At 40.3% G+C, this 20785-nt stretch overlaps 1 protein-coding gene across 26 annotated transcripts in view; it reads left to right on the top strand.

Annotated features, from left to right (window-relative positions):
* The window catches only part of STARD13 (StAR related lipid transfer domain containing 13), a 514444-nt gene that overhangs the window by 333163 nt on the left and 160496 nt on the right, over nucleotides 1–20785 (top strand). The window contains exon 1 of one of the 26 annotated variants that reach the window (XM_077868134.1): nucleotides 4081–4426. The exons of 23 other annotated variants lie outside the window; for them this stretch is intronic. In XM_077868134.1, coding sequence (XP_077724260.1) covers nucleotides 4258–4426 — 169 coding nt within the window. In that variant the 5' untranslated portion in view covers nucleotides 4081–4257. Of the gene's footprint in view, nucleotides 1–4080; nucleotides 4427–20785 lie in introns of those variants that run through there. 2 more of the 26 variants (XM_077868109.1, XM_077868110.1) reach the window with 2 other exon arrangements.

A 20785-nucleotide genomic window follows, 5' to 3' on the forward strand; every position in this document is an offset into this window, starting at 1 on the left:
GCGTGGAAGTAGACTCACATGAGTAAATCTGTGGTATATAAGGGCCAACTGTATTTTCATTTAAGTATTCCAGTATCACATGCAATTAAACAAAATTAAGATGATTTTCAATATATCCTTCTAAAATGTTTTCATCTCTCCAGTTTCCCCAGCATGCTCTCAGTGCCTCAGTCTGCCCTTCTCTGTTTCTCTTGTGTGATAGTGGAAAGAGTTTAAATATCATCCTCTTGAAGATAAACAGTGGCTTTCCACTTGGTTGTTTTATGACTTAGAACATCTCTTCACCTCTGGGAGTTATAGTTTCCTGTTCTGTAATATAGGATACCACAGAGGTTTGCTGTGGACATTAATTAAAGACATGCCTGAAAAAAAACAAAAAAAAAAGACATGCCTGGCATGTAGAGGGTGCTCATCACTAGTGGTCCCTCTCACCTACCCTTTCCCTCCTTTTTTTTTTTTTTTTAAGATTTATTTATTTATTTATTTATTTATTTATTTATTTTAAGAGAGAGAGAGAGAGTCAGAGATTGAGGAGGCAGAGGGAGAAAGAGTCCCAAGCAGGGATTCTCTCCATGCTGAGCATGGAGCTCAAGGTGGGGCTTGATCCAGGACCCAGAGATCATGACCTGAACTGAAATTGAGTCGAATGCGTGCCCCTCCACCTTCCCTGTTAATTGCTCTCTTTGGGTCCCAAATATTCATCTGTTTATCCCATCCCTGAAATAAACTGAATGAGGATTGCTCTTGACCAAAGTAGGAAAGAGGAAAAGAGGTGAAAACTAAAAATTAGTGCCATCCTTTTTCCTCATTTTTAAAGAAATTGGAAAGGAAGGAATCCTGCATCAGTCTTGAAAGATACAGTTGGGTTTTCAGCACTTTCTCTCTCTCCCTGATTTCTTTGGCCCTCACTTACTCACCAGAGAAAATGAAGAGTTCTCTCAATGAGATGCCTGGAGGACCTTTTCAGCCCAAGGAAAATTATCAGCAGGTTCTTGCTTCTATGTTTACAACAAACAGAACTGCCCACCCAGTGCTTATTATTTGGTCGCTAGAACCAAATAATGAAAAAAACATTCATTAAAAGGTGTGGGTTTCTTTTTTTTTTTTTTAAGGTGTGGGTTTCATAGCAATACATTAGCATAACACAAGGCACTAATGGCGCTAATAAGAAAGCAGTGTTACTTAATCTGCTTTAAATATGGTATTTTGGGCATTTGAAATGGCGAAAACATGGTGAGCAGTTGCATAGATTTATAGCTACTACTTGAACCATAAAATAAAACTTAGAAATGCTGCTACATAATCCTTCATAGATCCCTTTCCTAACTTTATTAAAACTTAGACTGATTTTTAGAAAAATTAGGCTTTATTCTAAATTGTCTTGCTTTTAATCAGGGAATAGAAATTTCTTTTGTTTTTTTTTCATTGCCCATCTCTTATGAAATACTGTGTTTTATGTTGTTGCATCTCTTTACATATATCAGAGCATACATATTTATGATCTTGATGTTTTCAGCTCAGGACTTTGAATGCAAAAGGGAGACATTGTGATTTTTTTTTTTTTTAATACTAAACTGGCCATGATACACTGCAGTGCTTCTCAGAAAGAATCATTCCATTTATTTTTAAAATGTAGCCAAGTCAATAATGAACTACCAGGTTGGCATTGGGAATGGCCAATCTTTAAGTGTGATTCATGGCTATAAAACAACTAGATACTATTTCCTGCTTTTTCTTTCCCTTTGCTTGGCTTTGGAACATATCCCAAGTTCTTCACGGAAGAACTCCTTCCATTCCCTCCCAGTGGAAAAGTGAGAAATGCCAGGTGTCTGGCTTGAACACGTGTTTATTTAATGGCAGGGATGTCCCTAATGCTGGACTATCAAAACAAAAGCTGGCACACCAAGTAGCTGACATTAGCATCTCCATTAGATGGTAACCAGTGCTGAATCTGAGCATGGAATGGACCTTACGGGTACCTAATATTGAAGTGTCATGGTAAAACTGTCTACTATTGCCTTTACTTTTAGTATACCAGAGTCACTAGATCTTAGGTCCCTTTCACCTTCCACAAAAGATGCCCTGAAACAGCAAAACTCTGACGAAACTCTAAATTAGAATGGAAAGAGAACAAAATAATCCAGTGAGATCTTTCTTTCCTTTTCTACTGTGATGCTATTGAAAACCTAACACTTGGCTACTCTTGCAGTTATCAGAAGAGGCTCACAATGGCCATGAGAGAGAGTATATTCTATTGTAGACTCTATTCATTTACATAGTGAGATAGTTAGGGGAGATGAGCTGCTGGTCAGAATAGGGCCAGCAAAAGTTCCCACAGGGAAAAGTGTTAGGGTTGACCACCGTTAGCCACAGTAACCAGATTTGGGGTCCTAGTTTATGTCCTGTTAAGCTTCTAATCAAGAGTTTTTTCATCAGGAGGACTATAAATCACAGGCCAGACTATGTTGCAGTTTGAGTTAGCCAAATGTAAGAACAGCTTGGCCATATGCTTCTTTTTCAAAGAACTTTATTCATTTAGCCCCAGGCTCAGAATTCAATAATGTTTTCTATGGACTTTTTCTCTTCACATCAAATAATATTAAAGAGGAAAAATAGGGGAAACAATTCTAATCACTCTCATATGTATACTCGGATATGGCCAAATTGAATTCTTCAGTTTCCTTGAACACATATTCTGGTTCCGGATCTCCACACGTGTGGGCTTAGACTTTCCTCCAAAGCCCTCCTCAGCCTCTACTTGTCTGAATGAAACCCACCCATTTTTTTTAAAGCCCCACCTGAATCTCTTCTCTGTGTGTCCTGCTGTGATCACCTCAGTCAAAAGTAATATTACTTCTCCAACACTGTCTTTGTGTCTTTTTAAAAAATATTTCATTTATTTATTCATGAGAGACACGGAGAGAGAGAGGCAGAGACATAGGCAGAGGGAGAAGCAGACTCCACCAGGGAGCCCGATGCAGGACTCGACCCCAGGACTCACGCCCTGAGTGGAAGGCAGATGCTCAACCACTGAGCCACCTGGGTGTCCCTCATTGTGTCTTTCTTTTTTTTTTTTTTTAAGATTTTATTTATTTATTCATGAGACACACACACACACACAGAGAGACAGAGAGAGACAGAGAGAGAGAGAGACACAGGCAGAGGGAGAAGCAGGCTCCATGCAGGGAGCCGGATGCCGGACTTGATCCCAGGCTTCCAGGATCATGCCCTGGGCTGAAGGCAGGCGCTAAACTGCTGAGGCACCCAGGGATCCCTCACTGTGTCTTTCTTGAGATAACTTTTACATAAGGTCTGTGAAAGCCTTGAGCTTTTGTATGACCTATAACCTCTACTGATCTTAGCAGCCGGGCAACAATACCTTCGCATAAATCCGAATGTTTACAGTGATTCATGGCAGTGTCTTAAATGAGGCAGGTACTTCATAACCAATTTTGTTTCTTGGTGATTAAAAACTGGGGAAGTGGAAGGATTACAGGGGAACAGATACTTAACAGTCTGCCTTGCTGATGCCCTTTGCCGGTCCCAGGCATCCCTAAGAGCTCTCAGCTTCCCACCGCAGAAGGTCAGGAATCCGTGTTTTTACTCAGGGTGTCAAAGCACTTGAAAGTTTATTTTTCACTGGAAGCGCTTTATTTGATTCATTTCTTCGTAATGAAGGGCGGTAACGCGCTCAGCTGTTTATGCTCCTTTGAAGTAGTTTTGCGTGTCAGAGTCTATCACGCCCCAACCGCCTCCCCCACCCCCGTTTTCTTAACCTGGCTGCAGCCGCCTTGGAGAAGGCGAAGGTGCTTTCTCTAACTTTTTGACAACCCAAAAGGAAATCTCTACACCCAGGGCTTGTTTTTCTTCCGTCGCCTTTTCTTCTACCCCGGTCTTTTCCACTCTTGGGGCGTGCTGCTGCCCACTCTTGGGCTTAGGGCGTGCTGCTGCTGGGCGCTCACCCTGCGCGGGGGCACCGAGGGGGGCCTGCGCGCTCCGCTGGGGCTGGGGCTGGGGCTGGGGCTGGGGCTGGGGCTGGCGGGGTCCGCGGCTCCTCCTCGGGGGCTCCCCTCATTGGCTGCCCGCCGTCACGCGGAGGCCGGGGCTGGAATCCCGAGCTGTGGCTGTCGGCACTCCTTTTTCTTTTTAAAAAAGCCTGCTCTGTACAGCTCTGCTGGCCTTGGTGCCTGCTCCCTGAGCCCGGAGACAGAAGCGGCCACAGGGCAGACCGGGTGGCAAAGAGGAGAATTCGCCGAGATGTTGCGCCAGGGGCCCAGGACCCCAGCCTCAGGCTGCTACTATCTGAACCCCTTGACCCCCGAGGGCCAGGACATGTACTTGCGATTCGATCAGACTACGAGACGCTCTCCTTACAGGATGAGCCGGATCCTGGCCCGCCAGCAGCTAGTCACTAAAATCCAACAAGGTGAGTGGCCGGTAGTGGAAGGCTGTGCCGATTCTGACTTTTATCTCTATTTCATGCTAACCCGCTCTCATGTTGTCGTTTTCACTTGGCAATAACATGGATTTTCTCCGCCACGCTGCTTGTGACTTTCGGAAGGAACTTCAGGCAGCAGTTTGCAGCAAACAGTGACAGCACTTACCTGCTGGCAACTCAACATAAAGCGCCCAGGAAACTTCTCGGTGGGACGGTGTCCCATCTATTTCCGAAATTTGTGTGTGTCGACACAGTGAATGAGACAGGTTCGCTCAGTGTGTGTTTTAGGAGCTTTTCTGCAGGTTCCTCACACTCCGTCCTATTTAAAACTTGAGCATTTGTTTATTTAATTGAGGGTGTGGGAAGGGAGGAAGGGACTGATTTGCTCCCTGCCCGGATTCTTTCGAACACTCTTAGTGACAAGGGAAAGTTAGACTTCTCTTCTTAAGAGAAGGCCGGGGAGCTGACAACCAGAAGCGCATCTTCTATTTGTATGTTTGTCAGTAATTCCCTCTGATCTGTTGATACTGTTTTTCTGGTAAAGGATAAAGTTGTCTGTTAAATTCAAAACAAAGCTTGTGACCTGTGCTTATGAAGTACCAGCTTCTTGAAGCAGAGAGAACAGGGTATTGATTATAAGCTGCTAGATATTCCTTCTTATCCTATGCAAAAAAATTAATAAATAAAAGTAAGATAGATCAACAGTCCGGACATCACTAAAACTCATCATTCTTCAAAAATAGTTAAAACATGCTCCTTATCTTAGAGTAGGTCTGTAGAAGCTCAAAAATGAACATTCCTAGGAAGCCCCTAACTGGTACTCAGTTAAAAGACATGCACATGATACCCACATGATCACAATAAGTTTACAAAGTTTATGACCATTCCCCCCTCCTGGACTAAAAATAATAATAATAATAATAACTGAATTATTATCTTGGTGATACAAAATTTACCAGGAATTTCTAGAGCCATTATAGAAATATAATTTCCATTTAAATAAATGAGTTTAAGATTATATTGAATTTTAGAAGGGAAGTGGGGGGTTTTGTAATCATGAAAATCTTATTGTAATGTTTCCAAAAGGAACAATATGCATTCTAGCGAGTAGCAGTTGATGAGATTGTTTCCTTGGAAATTAGGATTTGTTTTTAAAGGTTCAGGAACTGGTTATGTGTGAAGGATACTGGTCCTACATACCAGTCTGATCTCAGGAAGGATATTATGTCATTCCATAAACTCTGTGTGCAAGTCTTGATTGAATAGAAACAAAAGTAATTATTTCCCTGTGGCTTGATTTAAAAATACATTAGGCTTAGAATAAAAACTAGCTTTATTTTAGCTTTAGAGATTTCTGACAGTGGTGCTTTACCAGATGCCATCATCATATGGATGTTGGGGCTTGACAAGTGTTTGATGATGATCTATAATCTACACTTGGTAAATGTTCTTCAGTGTGCATATAAAGTGTATTATGTTGGAGAGACCACATGTAGAAATAGTTTGAAGTAGTTTTGCATGTCTCCTTAAATGTATGTACAATAATTGATTTAATTAACATTCTTTATGTTCTTTATATTCCCATTGAGGAATTGAAGTTATGAACACATGCATAATCATTGAAAGTGTACTGAGTCTATGTTATGTATGTTATGTATGTAGGTATTTGCCTAAATAGAAAATGTGAGCATTCTCACCTTTCTGTGTTGAGCAATGGGATATTTGAAGCCAATGAATGCCTAGAAATTGACTGATAGTGAAGATCACAGAGAGGCATGAAGGAACTCCCAACAGTCCAGTGATTAGGAACTCATCATTTATTGGACTTACACAGTAAGACATTATGAAAGAAGCAAAATTATTTTACTGGGTTTACTGTATTATTAGGTTACTTCACTGTTATAGTAGAGAGTATTGATTGAACATTTATGTGTTTCAAATACTGCTCTGAGAGCCTTATGTATATATTTCAATTTATTTTACCCTTGGGAAAAAAAAATCCTGTGAGTACATACTATTATTATACCCATTTTAAAGGTGAGAAAACAGAGGCACATAGAGTTTAAGTAACTTCTCTCAGCTTATGTAGTAGGAGCTTATATCTGAATATAACTCTGAAGCCCATGCTCTTCAATACACTAAACTGTTTTTCATTTTTATAATGAGTGTTATAGTGCTGGACCTGTGGTTGATTTTAGAGTCTGTAATATGCCAAAGACATTTTAGTCTTTTCTGCTCAGGATGCAGCCACAAATCATTTGACAGAATCAGAATTTGTCATTCACAATGAGATTTCCAGTCAGGTTTTATTTTGCTAATGGAAGCAAAGTGCTGTGTGTTTTACCTTCCTTGAACAGTTAGTATCCAATAGTGTGTGATGACAAGTTATTTTACCAATGGCCTATAATCATTTGATTAAAGCTTATCAAGTGCATATTAAATTAATAACACCGTTATTTTTTGTAGTTCACATATCAGTATCTTGAAATGACAGCAACATCAGCAAAGTGGTTTCCATTACTATAGATCTTTCAAGGAAAGTTTAGTGTTGTATTAATATAATTTGAGGCATTATTGCTTATGATCATCATCTCTCCTGGCTGTTGGGAACAGTGCAAACAAGAGTAATTTGCTCCTCACTGACCTCATTCTAATGAGCTAATCATTGAATGGCATGGACGTGATTCAACAGTGATACACTCACAAGAATGAAAAACAAGGAGGAGAAATAAAGGAATCTTTGATGATGCATAGGATCAGAATTAGTTGCTTAAACCCAGGATGAATCTAAACTTGCTCATCCTACAATATGCTTCACAATAACAGGCATCATTTCTCTAGCTTTCTTTATAGTTCTGGAGTTGTGAGTCCATTTAAAAGAGAACTTTAAGACAGAGCATAGTTTGGAAAGTGAAAGTTTGTCATAAGTCATAGTGCCCGTAATCCCTACCCCACAATCTCACCCAATCAATGGGGGAAATTGTTGTATGGAGAGAGAATGGAAATAATAATGGTCTTTATGTTCCTCACTAGCAGGCACTTGGGAATGGACAAGAGGGAGGATGCTGGAGAGGTGGAAGAGGAATGTGTTAGGCCACAGGAAGGGAGAATTGAGATCTCATGTCATTATTTGATGGCTAGGATGTGTTGGCTACATGTGCACCATGCAGAAAACCTATATACTCACACACATGCTATTTGGAAAGGACCTAAGCAAATACATGAATGTGATTATTTGCCTTGTAAAATAATTCAGCTTGCGAGTAAGCTATTTTTTAAAAAATTACTTTAAATGCTTAATGCAGCATGATATGGACCCGATTGCAGTCAAGTTCACTAAACCAGGAAAAAGGAGTTTGGGATAGAGGCTCTTACTTACACACACTCATTCTTCCACTGTGGCAAGTTTCAGAGCCTCACTGGGTCTTTGCTTCTTGATGAGAAAGTGGAATGGTCAGTCTGTGATTTCTCAGGTTTTTTTCCTGGTCCTCAAGTCCTGTCTGTGGTTGAGTCAATAACTTCTTGAACAAAAGTGCACAAAGCAGGGAAACTTAAACCTAAAAGGAAACGGAGCAGCTTTCTAATGTGGAACAAATCAGTGGCTTATAATTTTTCTACAGCTTGTCAAGGAAATGGTTAAAGCAGAAATCAGATTTTAGTTCTACAGCTGTCACTAATTAATTGTGTGATCTGAGGCAAGTCACAACTTCTCTGGGCACTCTATTCCTTCTTCCATAAAATAAAGGGTTTGGATTAAATAAATGTAAAGTTCCCATCATTTCTAAAATTCTAGGATTCATGATCACAGTTATTACTTTAAGAAAGAGAGACAATTCTTATTTACATTTTTCATATTATGTCATTCAGTATCTGGACATGTTTCTTCAATATCTGTTTAATGCTCTCATTATCAATTTAATAGGTACGTGACGATGTCCAGTCTTGTGAACTATTTAAATGTCATTATAACTATAATTATAAAGCAACTTGTAAAAATCTTTCTTTTTCTGGAATCTGGGCCTATGAAATGGAGTTATTGCAGTGCCTGGCCTATTTTGAGGACTGTAAGGATCAGAGCATGTCCATGTGTGTGCTTCTCCCCTCCCCCCGCCAAAGACCTCTCTTCTTGATAGAAAATACAAATGTAGAACATTTTGCAACTAGAGGAATTAGTGAAAGTTGGATTTGCATTTTCGTTGACTTTTTATCTGAGACAATTTTTAAAGATCACACTGGAGTTGAACTTAACTAGAGTGGGATGAACTGCCTTTCTTCTGTTCCCAGGGAATGGAACTGGGCCATTGGTGATGTGCTGTCTCTCTCATTACTTCATCAGGTCAAATGGCATCTGGGGAATTTGCCTGACCTAAGTGGTGGCCTTGCTCATTCTGATGAGGAAGCCCCCCACCAACTGGATAGCGTCAGCAGAAATTGAACAATCATTTATTCTTTGGCAATTGCCCTTTCTCTGTGTTCCTTACTTTTTTTTACCCAACTACCTTCAGAAATGGAGAGTGGATACACTGGCAGAAAGACAGAGGGAACACAGAAAACAGGGTGAGAATGCATCAGTCACATATTGCTCAAGTTCTTTTTCAGAAAAGTGGCAACTGTCAGAAATTCACAATTCATGAATCAGCCTCTTTCTGCTCCTTGCTGCTGACTGAAGGGCCTGTTCATAAGGGATACTGTGTAACCAAAAGTTACAGGAAAATCTGTTCAGTGAATTAAGTCAATGAACTTTGAGTAACATTTTAAAAGTTATCGACTATTAAAATGTTTAAAATGTGAGCAGTTCAGAAATAAGTGCTAGAAGGAGAGTAGCAAAGAGCTATGTGCTTGTACACACATAAAACTTGAGAGTTTAACTAAATTGAGACATCCAAAGCTGCACACCACTGCTGCTTTTATTAGCTTTAATTTTATAAACACATATCCCAGATGTAGGCAGTGGCCAAATTTGGATTTTGTGATATTAGTTTAAGTGATTGGAGATTCATTTCTTTTCTTGTCTTTTCTCCAAAGTCAGTGCTTTAATTCTATGTAAATTCTGGACTCTGGTCAACTCTTATAAAGCAAAGCTCCTCATTCCCTTTTGCCCCCCTAATCATAGGCAGTGCTTCTAAGTCTTCTACATCCTAGCAACATCAACTGATGATCCAAGCAAACAGAGAGAGAGAGAAAATGATGAGTGGTTTTTGGTAAACCTCTGTACAAGGGAAATAAATCAGTTGGGATTTAATGGAGGCAGGTCATTTATGAGGATACACCTCATCTCTGTGTTTCATTAGGTATGAGAACCCACTGGTATGTCTCGGGAAGAAAATACAAGAAGATAGGAGACCATGAATTGCATAGGTAGATCATGAGAAAATCATTTTCTGTCTCCACAGGGATAGTCTGAGTATGATTTTGGTGTGGGTAAAGTCATCATATATTAATTTACATTCTAGTGCATTACATAAAGGATTTGAAGTAGTTTGTAAAAGAATATGCAACTCAGTTAAGACTATAAAAAGATAAACCTTATGAAGAGAAAAATGTAGGTTAATTAATATGATAAAGCTAGGGAGAGATTTAACATACAAATATGAAACATAAGGCACTAAATAATTATTAAAAGTGGGCTATAAATTTAGTTTGAGCTTCCCTGGTCTAAGCAAAGAGGAAAACATGATCAAGGGAAGATTTGTCATGTCTATGGTAAAAGCCTACCAGCGCAGCTTCTCCTGCGGCTTAATGTTTGGGAAAATTTTTCCCAGGAACTTAATATATGTGAGCACTTTCTCATCCTAATCTCATAAAGGGAACACTACAAGATGTAGTAGATGAATAAAACATTGCTACAGTGAATTCAATTGCAAGTTTCCTATAGCATCCTGTAGTGAACCAGGGGCATAACAACAAATTATAATTCAAAAAAAATATTTGGGCATGGGGTGAGTGGCTCAGAACAAGGAGGTTCAGGCTTGCATTCTGGCTTAATCTCTAAGTAGCAGAGATAGTTTCTCTGTTGGCTTCACAGAACAGTAGTCCTGCTAGATAATCAGGGAAAAAATGTTTCTGTGGTTAAATAATTTGGGAAATGCCATATCCTCTTTTCCCTTTTTGGAAATTCATACTTATGAAAGGCTCTGACAAACCCTGCAGAAAGTAATTTAACTTTGTTTAAACTGGTATATTTCATCATGAAACCATTCTTCACCGGATACCAGGAAGTGACATCTTATAAAACCACTTTCTCTGGGGAACACAGAGAGTTTAAGAAGATTGAGGGCCTGTGGTTCATTCAGATCATTCTCTTTGACTATATTTCTTGCATGGATTGGGCGATAGATAGTGTGAGGTTATATTTTGGAGAGTAAATTGCAATTACTTTTTGTTTTCAACTAAGGCCAGCTCCATATACTCTCAAAATCAACTGGGTAAAGACAGGATGGACATCTCTTTATAAAAATTAACAACCAGAGGAAGATTCTAACCTGATTAGGTGACCCCTGCACTTTTGCCAGGCAGAAAACTGAAGGACTGGATATATGGGCAGAGTTAATCATTCTAACAAGAATACAGATGATCTTCAAATAACTACAAGTTAAGTGCTGGTGGGCCAGAGGAAGAAATTATTGCTTTGTGGCTTTGGATTTGTCTAACCCATGATAGAGCCGAAGCCTAGGGCAAATTCCAAAGGGGTCTGCTATTATCGCAGCTAATTTGGGATATTCCATTACTTCTGGGAAGAGGAGAGTCACTGCCCCACAAGAAAGAAACAGGAAACTCTTCAGTAGTGTCAGATTCTCCTTGGCCATTGGTGACGTGGTGATATGGACTCTCTGAGACTCGGGCATTGATGAGTGTGGCGCAAAGTCCATTTCTGACTTCATGGTCCAAATGTATCTTTGGTTACCGTGAAGTCACACAGGACCGTAGCAATCACTGTAGAACGGTGCAGTCGAGGGCAGGACAGGCGCACAGATTACCATGAACATCTGTACACTATTGTTTGAAAAGACCCGATCTCTCTCTCTCTCTCTCTCTCTCTCTCTCTCTCTCTCTCTCTTCTTTCAGTTTGGAATCGAAGGGAATTTAAATGGACCAGTTGCAAAATAACTGAAAGTTACAGAACATGCTAATCCTGTTTTAAAAAGAAGGAAATCAATAAAAATAAATCCAAATGTCTCGCTAGACTGTCAAATGATTTCCCTCACAAGGCACAGGAATCCTCACAATTTTAAAAGTCTGACAGAGGCAGAGCTGACTAAAATCTCAATGATTTGCATTGCCTTGCCTCTAATACTCTGATAAAATAAAGGGCCAACAGTATAGAGGAAAAGAATAGAGATTGTAAAGAAACTAGGCAATTGTGAATAACTAATTTACTTGTATTTTGAGCCAAAAAAGGCTTTCTCTTTTGCATTCCAAGTCTCCTCTTCCTAGCTGATTTTGAAAATCATACATATGAATGGCAAGAGCCTTGGATTAGTATTCAACCTCTCTAAGTAAACAGTAGCAATTCACATGCCCTTGTATTCACCAAATGACACCCTGGGAAAAAGTACAGTAGTCATAAAAATCATGTTTTCCTCTGAGAGTTTTACTACCCCAATATTATTTATAATGTTTAAAATCACTAAAAGAAATAATAAAGACACACAATTCCAGTGATAATGGTATTCCAACCATTCCCTCCTACATAAGACTAGAGTTCTTAATGGAGGAATTTGTATCTCTCCCAGATGCTTTGAAGGACACAAAACATTTCTTCCTAAATGCATTTCCCAAAATAGAGAATGAACTCTATTGCAAAACCTTACTGTCTGGACCAAGTAAAGGCATGTGTAGTGTTTAGCAAGTTCTTAGTAAGCAAATCACCTTCACTTAAACCGTTGATGTTTTTTTAGTAGGAGGGTCATCTAACACACCTTCCCTGTACATCCTCACCCTCACCATTCATACTCCATTCTACCTGCTATTACTATGTCAGAGTTATTGCAAAAGTTAAATGAGATAATATAATTAAACATAGACTCAGTGCCTGACACATACTAAGTGCTCGTTATAAGATAAAATATGTACACTAAACAAACATCTGTGTACATATGGCCCTTCAAGGAACAATATCATTAAATGAAGACTAAATTATACACTTTCTACTAAGCTTACTAAGGCAGGGATATATACTGCCACATTTTTGTGTCTTCAAAAAGTCTCACAAAATGTAAAACAAAGTTGGGGTTTTGTTTGTTTTGGTTTGGTTTTTGGTTTTTCGGTGTTTTTTTTTTTTTCTTTTATCTTGAACTGTAATGAAATCTATTCCCTTTCCCAAATGTAGTTTCCTTTGCTTCATTTACTTAGTAACATCAGTTTGCTTAGTAATGAATGTATAACAGTTATTCTCAGTTGCTCTGCGCTGATCTGAAATGTTGGGTTTAGGCCAAGTTTCAACTCATATAGATAAACAGCACAGCCCCTTCATCCCCACCTCCAGGCAAATTAAAAGAGACCATCCTGGACAGGAAGTGCTCCTGGCTCCTGGAACCGCTTGATAGAAAACTCTAAAGCTGAGAGACAGCAGCAGAGCTGCAGGAAGGGGACTGTGCTCCAACAGAGATAGACCAGAATGAAAAGCCAGGGAGATGACCAGATGGGGGACTGAGACTAAGGCCCAAGACAAGCATCACCAACCAGTAGTCAAGTTAGATCTCAGAGCCTGGTGGATGAATCTATGATGTCTGAATCCCCCTCCCAAGTTGTGATTTTCTAAACTGGTAAGTTAACTTTGAGGTTTTTGTTAATTTTGTAGGCATTTTCCCATATTAAATGATCTTTGTGTGGAAGAGTTAAAAGGAACACTGTACCATGTAGATAAACTTTCTGATGCCCAGTTAGCAATGTAAAAACTCAGCACCCCTTTTCAAACTAATTCAAACAGATTATTTAAGAAACTTCCATTGCCTGGTTCCTCCAGGATTTCATTCCTTTGAATTGAGGAATAATCTTCAACATTGTTAAATTCCCCAGCTAGAAAAGACTGCATTTGAATGTGATCATTAGCTTTTGCTGAAATTTGTTCTTACAGAGTTGAATGGATTAAATATACATGGATTCTTTTTGCTTTATTTACGTATGGAGTATGTATAGTCTTAAGAGGCTCCATGTCGGAAATCCCTCCACAAAGATAGAAATATTAATTAGCTTTGTACATCATAACTTAAGCATTGAACTTTGTAAAAAGACTTGTTTGATAGGATAAAATATTTAATGTCTGCAGATGATATCGTGGAAACCCTGAAAAACTATTATAACAGTAAGTTCTTAACTGGTATGTTGCATGACAGTTTATGGAGCAATCCAATATGCATTATCTTTTTAAAGACCTGTGTAAAATGGTATTAGAACCTTGGATTAGGAGGCTTTGCCACCTAGAATCTTTCAGAGACCTGACCAATGTATATGCAAGTTTCTCCACTTTGAAATGTTTCCAGGCTCGTTTTCCTGAGTCATTCCTTTGGATGCAGATTTTCACTTGGTGTTGGTGTGTGGAACAGCACATCGCCTTGAGTGGCTAGAAAAGCAGAGACTTGCTTGCTAGAATAAGGAAACTTGGCAGGGAGCAGTGCGTTCATTAAACATTAACTAATGGGTAGAATAGAGATGGTTCAGGAGCCAGTTTTTTCCTTTCCCTCCTCCTCTGAGAGTAAAGTCATTTCCTCACCCCCAACTTTACACCTCAGTTTCTGATTAAGCCATCCCGTTCCTGGCTCCTCATGAGGCTTCTCCTGTCAGTCTGTCTCCTCCTCCCACCTTTGGCTACCCTAGCAGGGCTGACCCGGACCCTGGCATCTTCTGTTCTATGAGGCTTACTGATTTGTTCCAGAATGTAGGAATGACATGTATGTGAGACCAGCTCTTTTCAGCTCACTAATCGTCAGGCATGCCCCCTGCAGGCTGCGGGAATCGGTGCAGAGCCGTGCCTGGGGGTGCCAGAGCCCTGCCTCTGGGCCCGGGGAGAAAATTTCCACTGACTCACCCAAGTGAAAAGAAAAATGAGACTCAGGGTCGGTCATGGAGAAGCAGGTTGTCAATAGAGTTTACTAGCATTTCTATGCATTTACATACAAGATTTGGGTCTAGGGATGGCAATTGGGCTTTTTATAAATTTTACAACACCCATTTTTGGTTTTGAAACATTTACAACCTTTTAAAAATAGTAACACTATCTGTAGCTACTTCTATTGAGGGCTCGTTATTACGCACCCTGGACTATTTTTCACCACTACATTTATTGGCATTTGATTTAGTTTTCAGCAAGACCTGAAAGTTAAGTTTGCTCCTATGGAAAATAAATACAGTAAGGCCTAGTGCTTAAGGTTTTAGTATATTTCTCTTCCAGATGAGTAAACAAAGATTTAGAGAGTCAAATAACTTTCCCAAAGTCTCCCAGCAAGTAGGTGGCAGAGGTGGGCTTTGAACTGGAGTCTGTATGACCCAGGAGCCCACATTATTCACCACTGTGCAACCCCGTCACACTCATAATTGGAGGTAGTCGTGGTCTGCTTGGAACCAAAGAAGGTTGTTCATTTTGGGTTTTTTTTCCATCATTTGAAGCCTGGTTGGTCCTCTCTTCGTCACCCGCCCTTCAAATTGTTGAGGACTCCACTGTGCCGTGAAGACCAGCAGCAAGTCTGAGCCACCATCCTGTATCCTAACTACCCCCGCCACCGGCCTGAGGGTGGCTGCTCTTTATCAAGAATGCTCTGTCCAAAGTAAATGTCAAGGCAGCAGCATTCCAGCCTTTGGCAAGGAATCCAGCGTGGTTAGGTAGGAACAAGCATAATAAGGGGAAAGAGCAGATTCCTCCACCCCCCAGGGAAAAGTCATTTTCCTTAATTCTGAGCCTGCAAAACGCTGCCCTTCTTCCTAGAAAGTGCTGGAAGTGGAATGCTCACTGTCCTCCAAGCGTTCTCCGGGACTTCTAGGGCCCACCTAGCTCAGTGACCCCTATAACCTTCACATAGGGCCTTTGCAGACACCAAGCCAGGAGGGAGTTAGGTCAAACCTATGCTGTTCTCTGGATCCTAAATCTCAAATTCAGCAGCTGTGTAGTGGAAGGAAAGCAAGTATTAACCCAGGGTCTCTGTTTCTGGAGAGAAGTCCTGTATGGAGATTTTTTTTTCCCCAGCTTTTGCAATTTGACCTCCATCACAGCCGAGGTCCATAGAGCAGAATAGTTGCATTTGTGCTCTGCACTCGTAGCTAGAGAACAGCAGCCAGTCAGAAGAAAATATCGATGTTCTGCCAACTTCTGCTGTTTGTGAAATTTTGCCAGAAGCAAAACAGGATCAAAAATAATAAACAGACCTCCTCCCTTGCTGCATGACTGCTATTTACATAAAGAGATGGATGAACTGACAGTGCTGTGTGAATGCTCAGGGAAGGGAAATCTTTAAGGAGAAAAAATTAATTTTTTGGTGCTTGGTTGCATATGGTTTGAGGTTTTCTCAAATAACTGGGTTTCCAGAGAGACAGCCCCCATAGCACAGATAGTGCTGTTTCTTCAGGGTAAGTGGACTAACCCATGGATAAAACAACTTGACATATGAATTACATGCAACTCTAAAACCTCTGCAGGGAACATGAATCTTGAAAACTTAGGAACAGTGTGAGTCTCAAGTGGAATAGTGATGCTTCCAGGAGAAAGAGAAACTTGACCTATATAGTAGCTTCAGGGAGTTAGAAGGCAGGAGGCCTGGGTGCTGGGACACCTTTGTCCCAATCGGGTCACCCTAGATTATTTTATTTAACTTCTTTGTGCCTCAGTTTCTTCATCTGTCAAATGGGAATAATATTAGCTCCTACTTTTAGTCATATTACCAAGGAAAAAAGAATCGATGTGACGTCAATTCAAATGGAAGGATGCTCAGGCTGCCTGGGTGGCTTAGTGGTTGAGCGTCTGCCTTTGGCTCAGGGTGTGATCCCAGGTCCGGAGGATCCAGTCCTCCAGTCCCACATTGGGCTCCTGCAGGGAGCCTGCTTCTCCCTCTGCCTGTGTCTCTGCCTCTCTCTCTCTGTGTCTCTCATAAATAAATAAAACCTTAAAAATAACAGCAACAACAAATGGAAGGATGCTCAATTCTGGGGTGGCTAAGCAATGCTGTGGTGAACCTGATAGGGATCACTGGACTGGTTCAAACACAGGAGTCACGCAAAGGAAGACCTAGTTCTTTATCCTCAGTTGGACACAAAGCATCACCATACTTGCTTTCTCTTCCTTGAATAATAATAATTCATGTCACTCCTCAAGGATATGGGAATAAGGAACTACTCTGTGGTTTTATTAATTGGTTCTCAAATGGACAAAGTCTACTACTAGCTTTTAATTTCATTTTATGTTTTCTTTTTATGCATTTGATGTGCTAGGAATGAATCTGTATCATTAAGTAGGGTCATTTGAAACTCTAGTTTGCCCCTGTATTTTTCGTTCATTCTGAGATGTCAAGAATTGTGCTCTCTCTTTTTACTTAGGGAACGAATGTCATTTCACCCTTAGTGAGTAATTTCCCATAATCATGATCAGCATAAAACCTTTTAAAGTGAAAGGATATTGTGCCATAGATTCAGGGACATTGACAAATTGGAGTGTCATAAATCATATGCTTTCAAACTGATGAATTTCCAGTATAAATTGGGCTTCCTGTCTAAGACTAATATTTCATGCGGATAGTTAGCCCTTTAGGGCAGGATACCCTGCTGGGGCTACTTAGTTGGAGGCCTACAGGAGCTCATTGTGGTCATGGCAGATTTGTCTAAGTCTGAGGGGGTGGAAAGAAGCCTGATGAGGTGGTACCCAAATTATCTGATGAAGAAAAGATGTGCCCCATGCTCTCCTGCCTCCTTGCCTGGCACAGCCTGGGCTGGAAAGGCATAGGAAACTAGGGTAAAAAGGGAAAGGAATACATACTTTATAAACATCTCCTTTCAAAACGTTTGGATTTTGTTTGATAATTTTGATATCAGTTTAATTTTTTGTTTTAAATGTTTGAGCTTGCTGCTGCTGCTGGATTCCAGGAGAAAGGGCAGTTGCTGAGCTAAGACTTGTGTGAAAATCTTTGAAAATTGCTAAGCACTCTGTACACTTAGTTATTCTCTGGAAAGGCTAGGTGTCTTAAAAGAAGTGGAATTTGTAGGGGGGAACATAGGTGAAGAGAAGCAAGGAGCTTGTTTGATGGAGAAGTATCCCAGCACATGGATGGCTTGCCGAAAATCTCTTGCTTCAACAAAAACAGAACCCTAAGACTGTTGACTCCTTTCTTGCACATGAGGGAAGACTGGATTCTCTCCGCCCCCACACAGATATATGATGCTCTGAGTTTCCCTGCAGCCTTTGGCTTTAGCAGAACACATTTCTTGTTTATAGCTGGCTGTGCTCAATGATCAGTCATTTAAATAAATTACCATGTTCTGTGATTGATGTTAACAATTTGACATGGGAGTTATGAAGCCTTCAGATCCTTAATTTATCAGAGAAAGAATCTTTCGAACATATTTTTCTTTAGCTCTGGGAGGCTATGCTTTTTCTGAAACTTGTAGATACAGTGTGCATTGTAGCTTATAGATGTAGTGTGCATTGCACAAGAGCAAGAGCTTCATTGTTTTCTGGACCTGAGTTCAATTCCTAGTTCAAGCACTGATTAGGTGTGTGATCTTGAGCAGATTCTATGGCTTCTGCGAGCCTGTTTCCTCATATAAAGTGGGAAAAATAATAATAACATCTACTGCCTGCAGTTGTGGTAGAACGAAGTGTGGTTGCACATGCAGAGTGCTTAGCATGGAGCCAAACACTTACTCAGGGTGCAGTGTGCCTTAATCTAAAAAAGAAACACAGAAGGACATTACAAATCAGCAACATGGCCCCATGCTATGGATTAACTGCTTGTGGGGAAGATTAAAAATATCTAGGTTTGGAGAATCACATAAAGTGGAAGCTAAGGAAGGGCCATAATCATAGCGGATCTGAAATTAGAATGTCTGCAGTTTCATCAGTGGAGAAAAAGTCTGACGGGGCCAGTTGGAAACTATGCCATTTTAAATGAAGATTTTCCTAACCAAATGGAATTTAACTCTAAAAGCAGAAAGCTGTGAAATTCGAGTTATAAGAGATAATATTTTTAGTCCTTAAATGAATGAGACCAACCCCCATAAATCCAGGATATGAACTTCCCCTCTGGCATCAAGTTGATGGAAACATACATCTTGATCTTTTGAGTCTAACCTCCCCAAATGAAGCACTGTATCTTTAAAACATTTGCCTTAGCAGTGCCGTCATTTAATAATATATCCCCCACACTACTGTCTTAAATTAGGTGAGATAAGCGCAGAGGAAGCCTAATATCCTGCCTTCACCCCACCCTCAGTCTGCAGGCTGCTCTAAAACCTAGAGGAAAAGAGATAGCACAGGTAATGGACAAGATATCTTCAAAGCCTAGAATCTTCTTGACTTCTTTTCAAAGACTGCCTTTAAAATCTTTAGTTTTTACCAAGTTTTGCTAAACTCAAAACACTGAACCTCAACTTCATTGCAACCCACTCACTGGCTTCCAGAAAATGAAGTGCATTCATTGGAGGAATGGTCATTCCCTAACTCACGGAATCACTTCCGGAGGGCCAGCTCTGTGCCAGGTGCTGTGAGCTCCTTGGGATATAATAATACATTAAAACACGACCCATGACACAATGTAACAGGTGTGCTTTAAGCAGGTGCCACAGACTTTTGTAGGTACGGAGATGGGCATCTGTGCAGGGAAAGTGGAGGCACAATAAAAGGAGTCTTGTTCTAACTCTAGCTATTGATTTGTGGATGTCCTAGTGTTTTGTTGTTTTCTTGCTTCAGCTTTTATTCCTGTAGCAGAAAGCATCCATGCCTGGGGTTACGGGAGGTAATTCCCTCCCCCCTTTTTTTTTAAAGATTTTATTTATTTGAGAGAGAGAGAAGAGAGAGAGAAAGAGAGCGAGTGCACACAAGCAGGGGGAGGGGCAGAAGGAGAAAGAGAGAGGTAGAAGCAGACTCCCTACTGAGCAGGGAGCCTGACATGGGCTTCATCCCAGGACCCTGAGAACATGACCAGAGCCGAAGTCAGGTGCTTAACCAACTGAGCCATCCAGGTGTCCTGGAGGTGGTTCTTATTTAACTGTCTGGGGAACCCTAGGTTTAAGGCTTCATCAGTTTTTCCCCCATCGGTTTGCTGTGGGTCTTTAGAATCTGAATAAATGTGCTCCAGCCATCCAGGAACATGGAACTCTCTCTTTCTGGTGAAAAATACATTCTTGTTCTCCTCAGTCTTTCAAAGTAAGGGCCCATCATCTACAGAGAGCTTACCTCTGTGTTAATACTGCTACACAGGCTATATTTTGGAAACAAATAATGTGATTTGGTTTGTTGTTTATTTTTTTGCATCAACTTATGCCAGTGGAGAACCTAACATAGTCAATATTTCAACAAATGTCTATTCAAAGTCAATTATGTACAAGATCTTTGCTGATGTTATATATGTGAAAAATCATATAAAACATCACCATCTTCAGGGAGATTACAATTAAGTGAGATAAGATATAGAAATAGTCATTAATGTCAGCAATTCAAGAGAATACATGGTTTGCTGACTAACAGGCTGTCAAAACGTAGTTGTCCAGAAGAGGACATGGTCAGTGGGGCAGTAAGTTACAGAAATAAGATTGTTGGGCCCAAGCTATGGATAATGGCTGTATTTCCTCTGAGCAAAAATCAGAGTGAGTTATTCTAAGTAGGGCAACAGAATGAGTTGAAACTATGATTTAAGTAATTACAAATGTCATTCAAATCTGGTGAATTAGAGGGTGGTAGGACCTGTAGACAGTAAGGCTGAAAAAGTTGTTTGAGGCCAAACAGCAGTGAGTTTGAAATTTATATTATAGGTAATGATGAGTTACTGAGGGTCTTTGAGTAGAAAAGAAATAGGATAAAGACAGTAGTTTAAAAAGATGAAGGGATGAATGTGGGTTTGAAGTGGTCAGACCGATGAGAGAGAAAGAGAAACAGTCATTGAGCATGTGTTCTGTCCGGGCCTTAAGTATGATAAATAGTTATCTCACTGAATCCTCATAATTATAGGTAGCATTTATATTTCCACTTTAAAGATTAAGAAATGGAGGCCCAGGAAGGTTAAAATAACTTATTCAAGTTAAACCCAAATAATTAGCAGAACCAGGAATTGAACCCAGGGCTATCTGATTCTGAGTCTATATTCTTCTGTAGCTTAAGACTTCTATATTGTTGTCGCTGTTGTTATGGTGACTACCCCCTAAAGATACCCT

This window comes from Canis aureus, chromosome 24 (assembly GCF_053574225.1).
Source record: "Canis aureus isolate CA01 chromosome 24, VMU_Caureus_v.1.0, whole genome shotgun sequence".
Taxonomy (NCBI): Eukaryota; Metazoa; Chordata; class Mammalia; order Carnivora; family Canidae; genus Canis; species Canis aureus.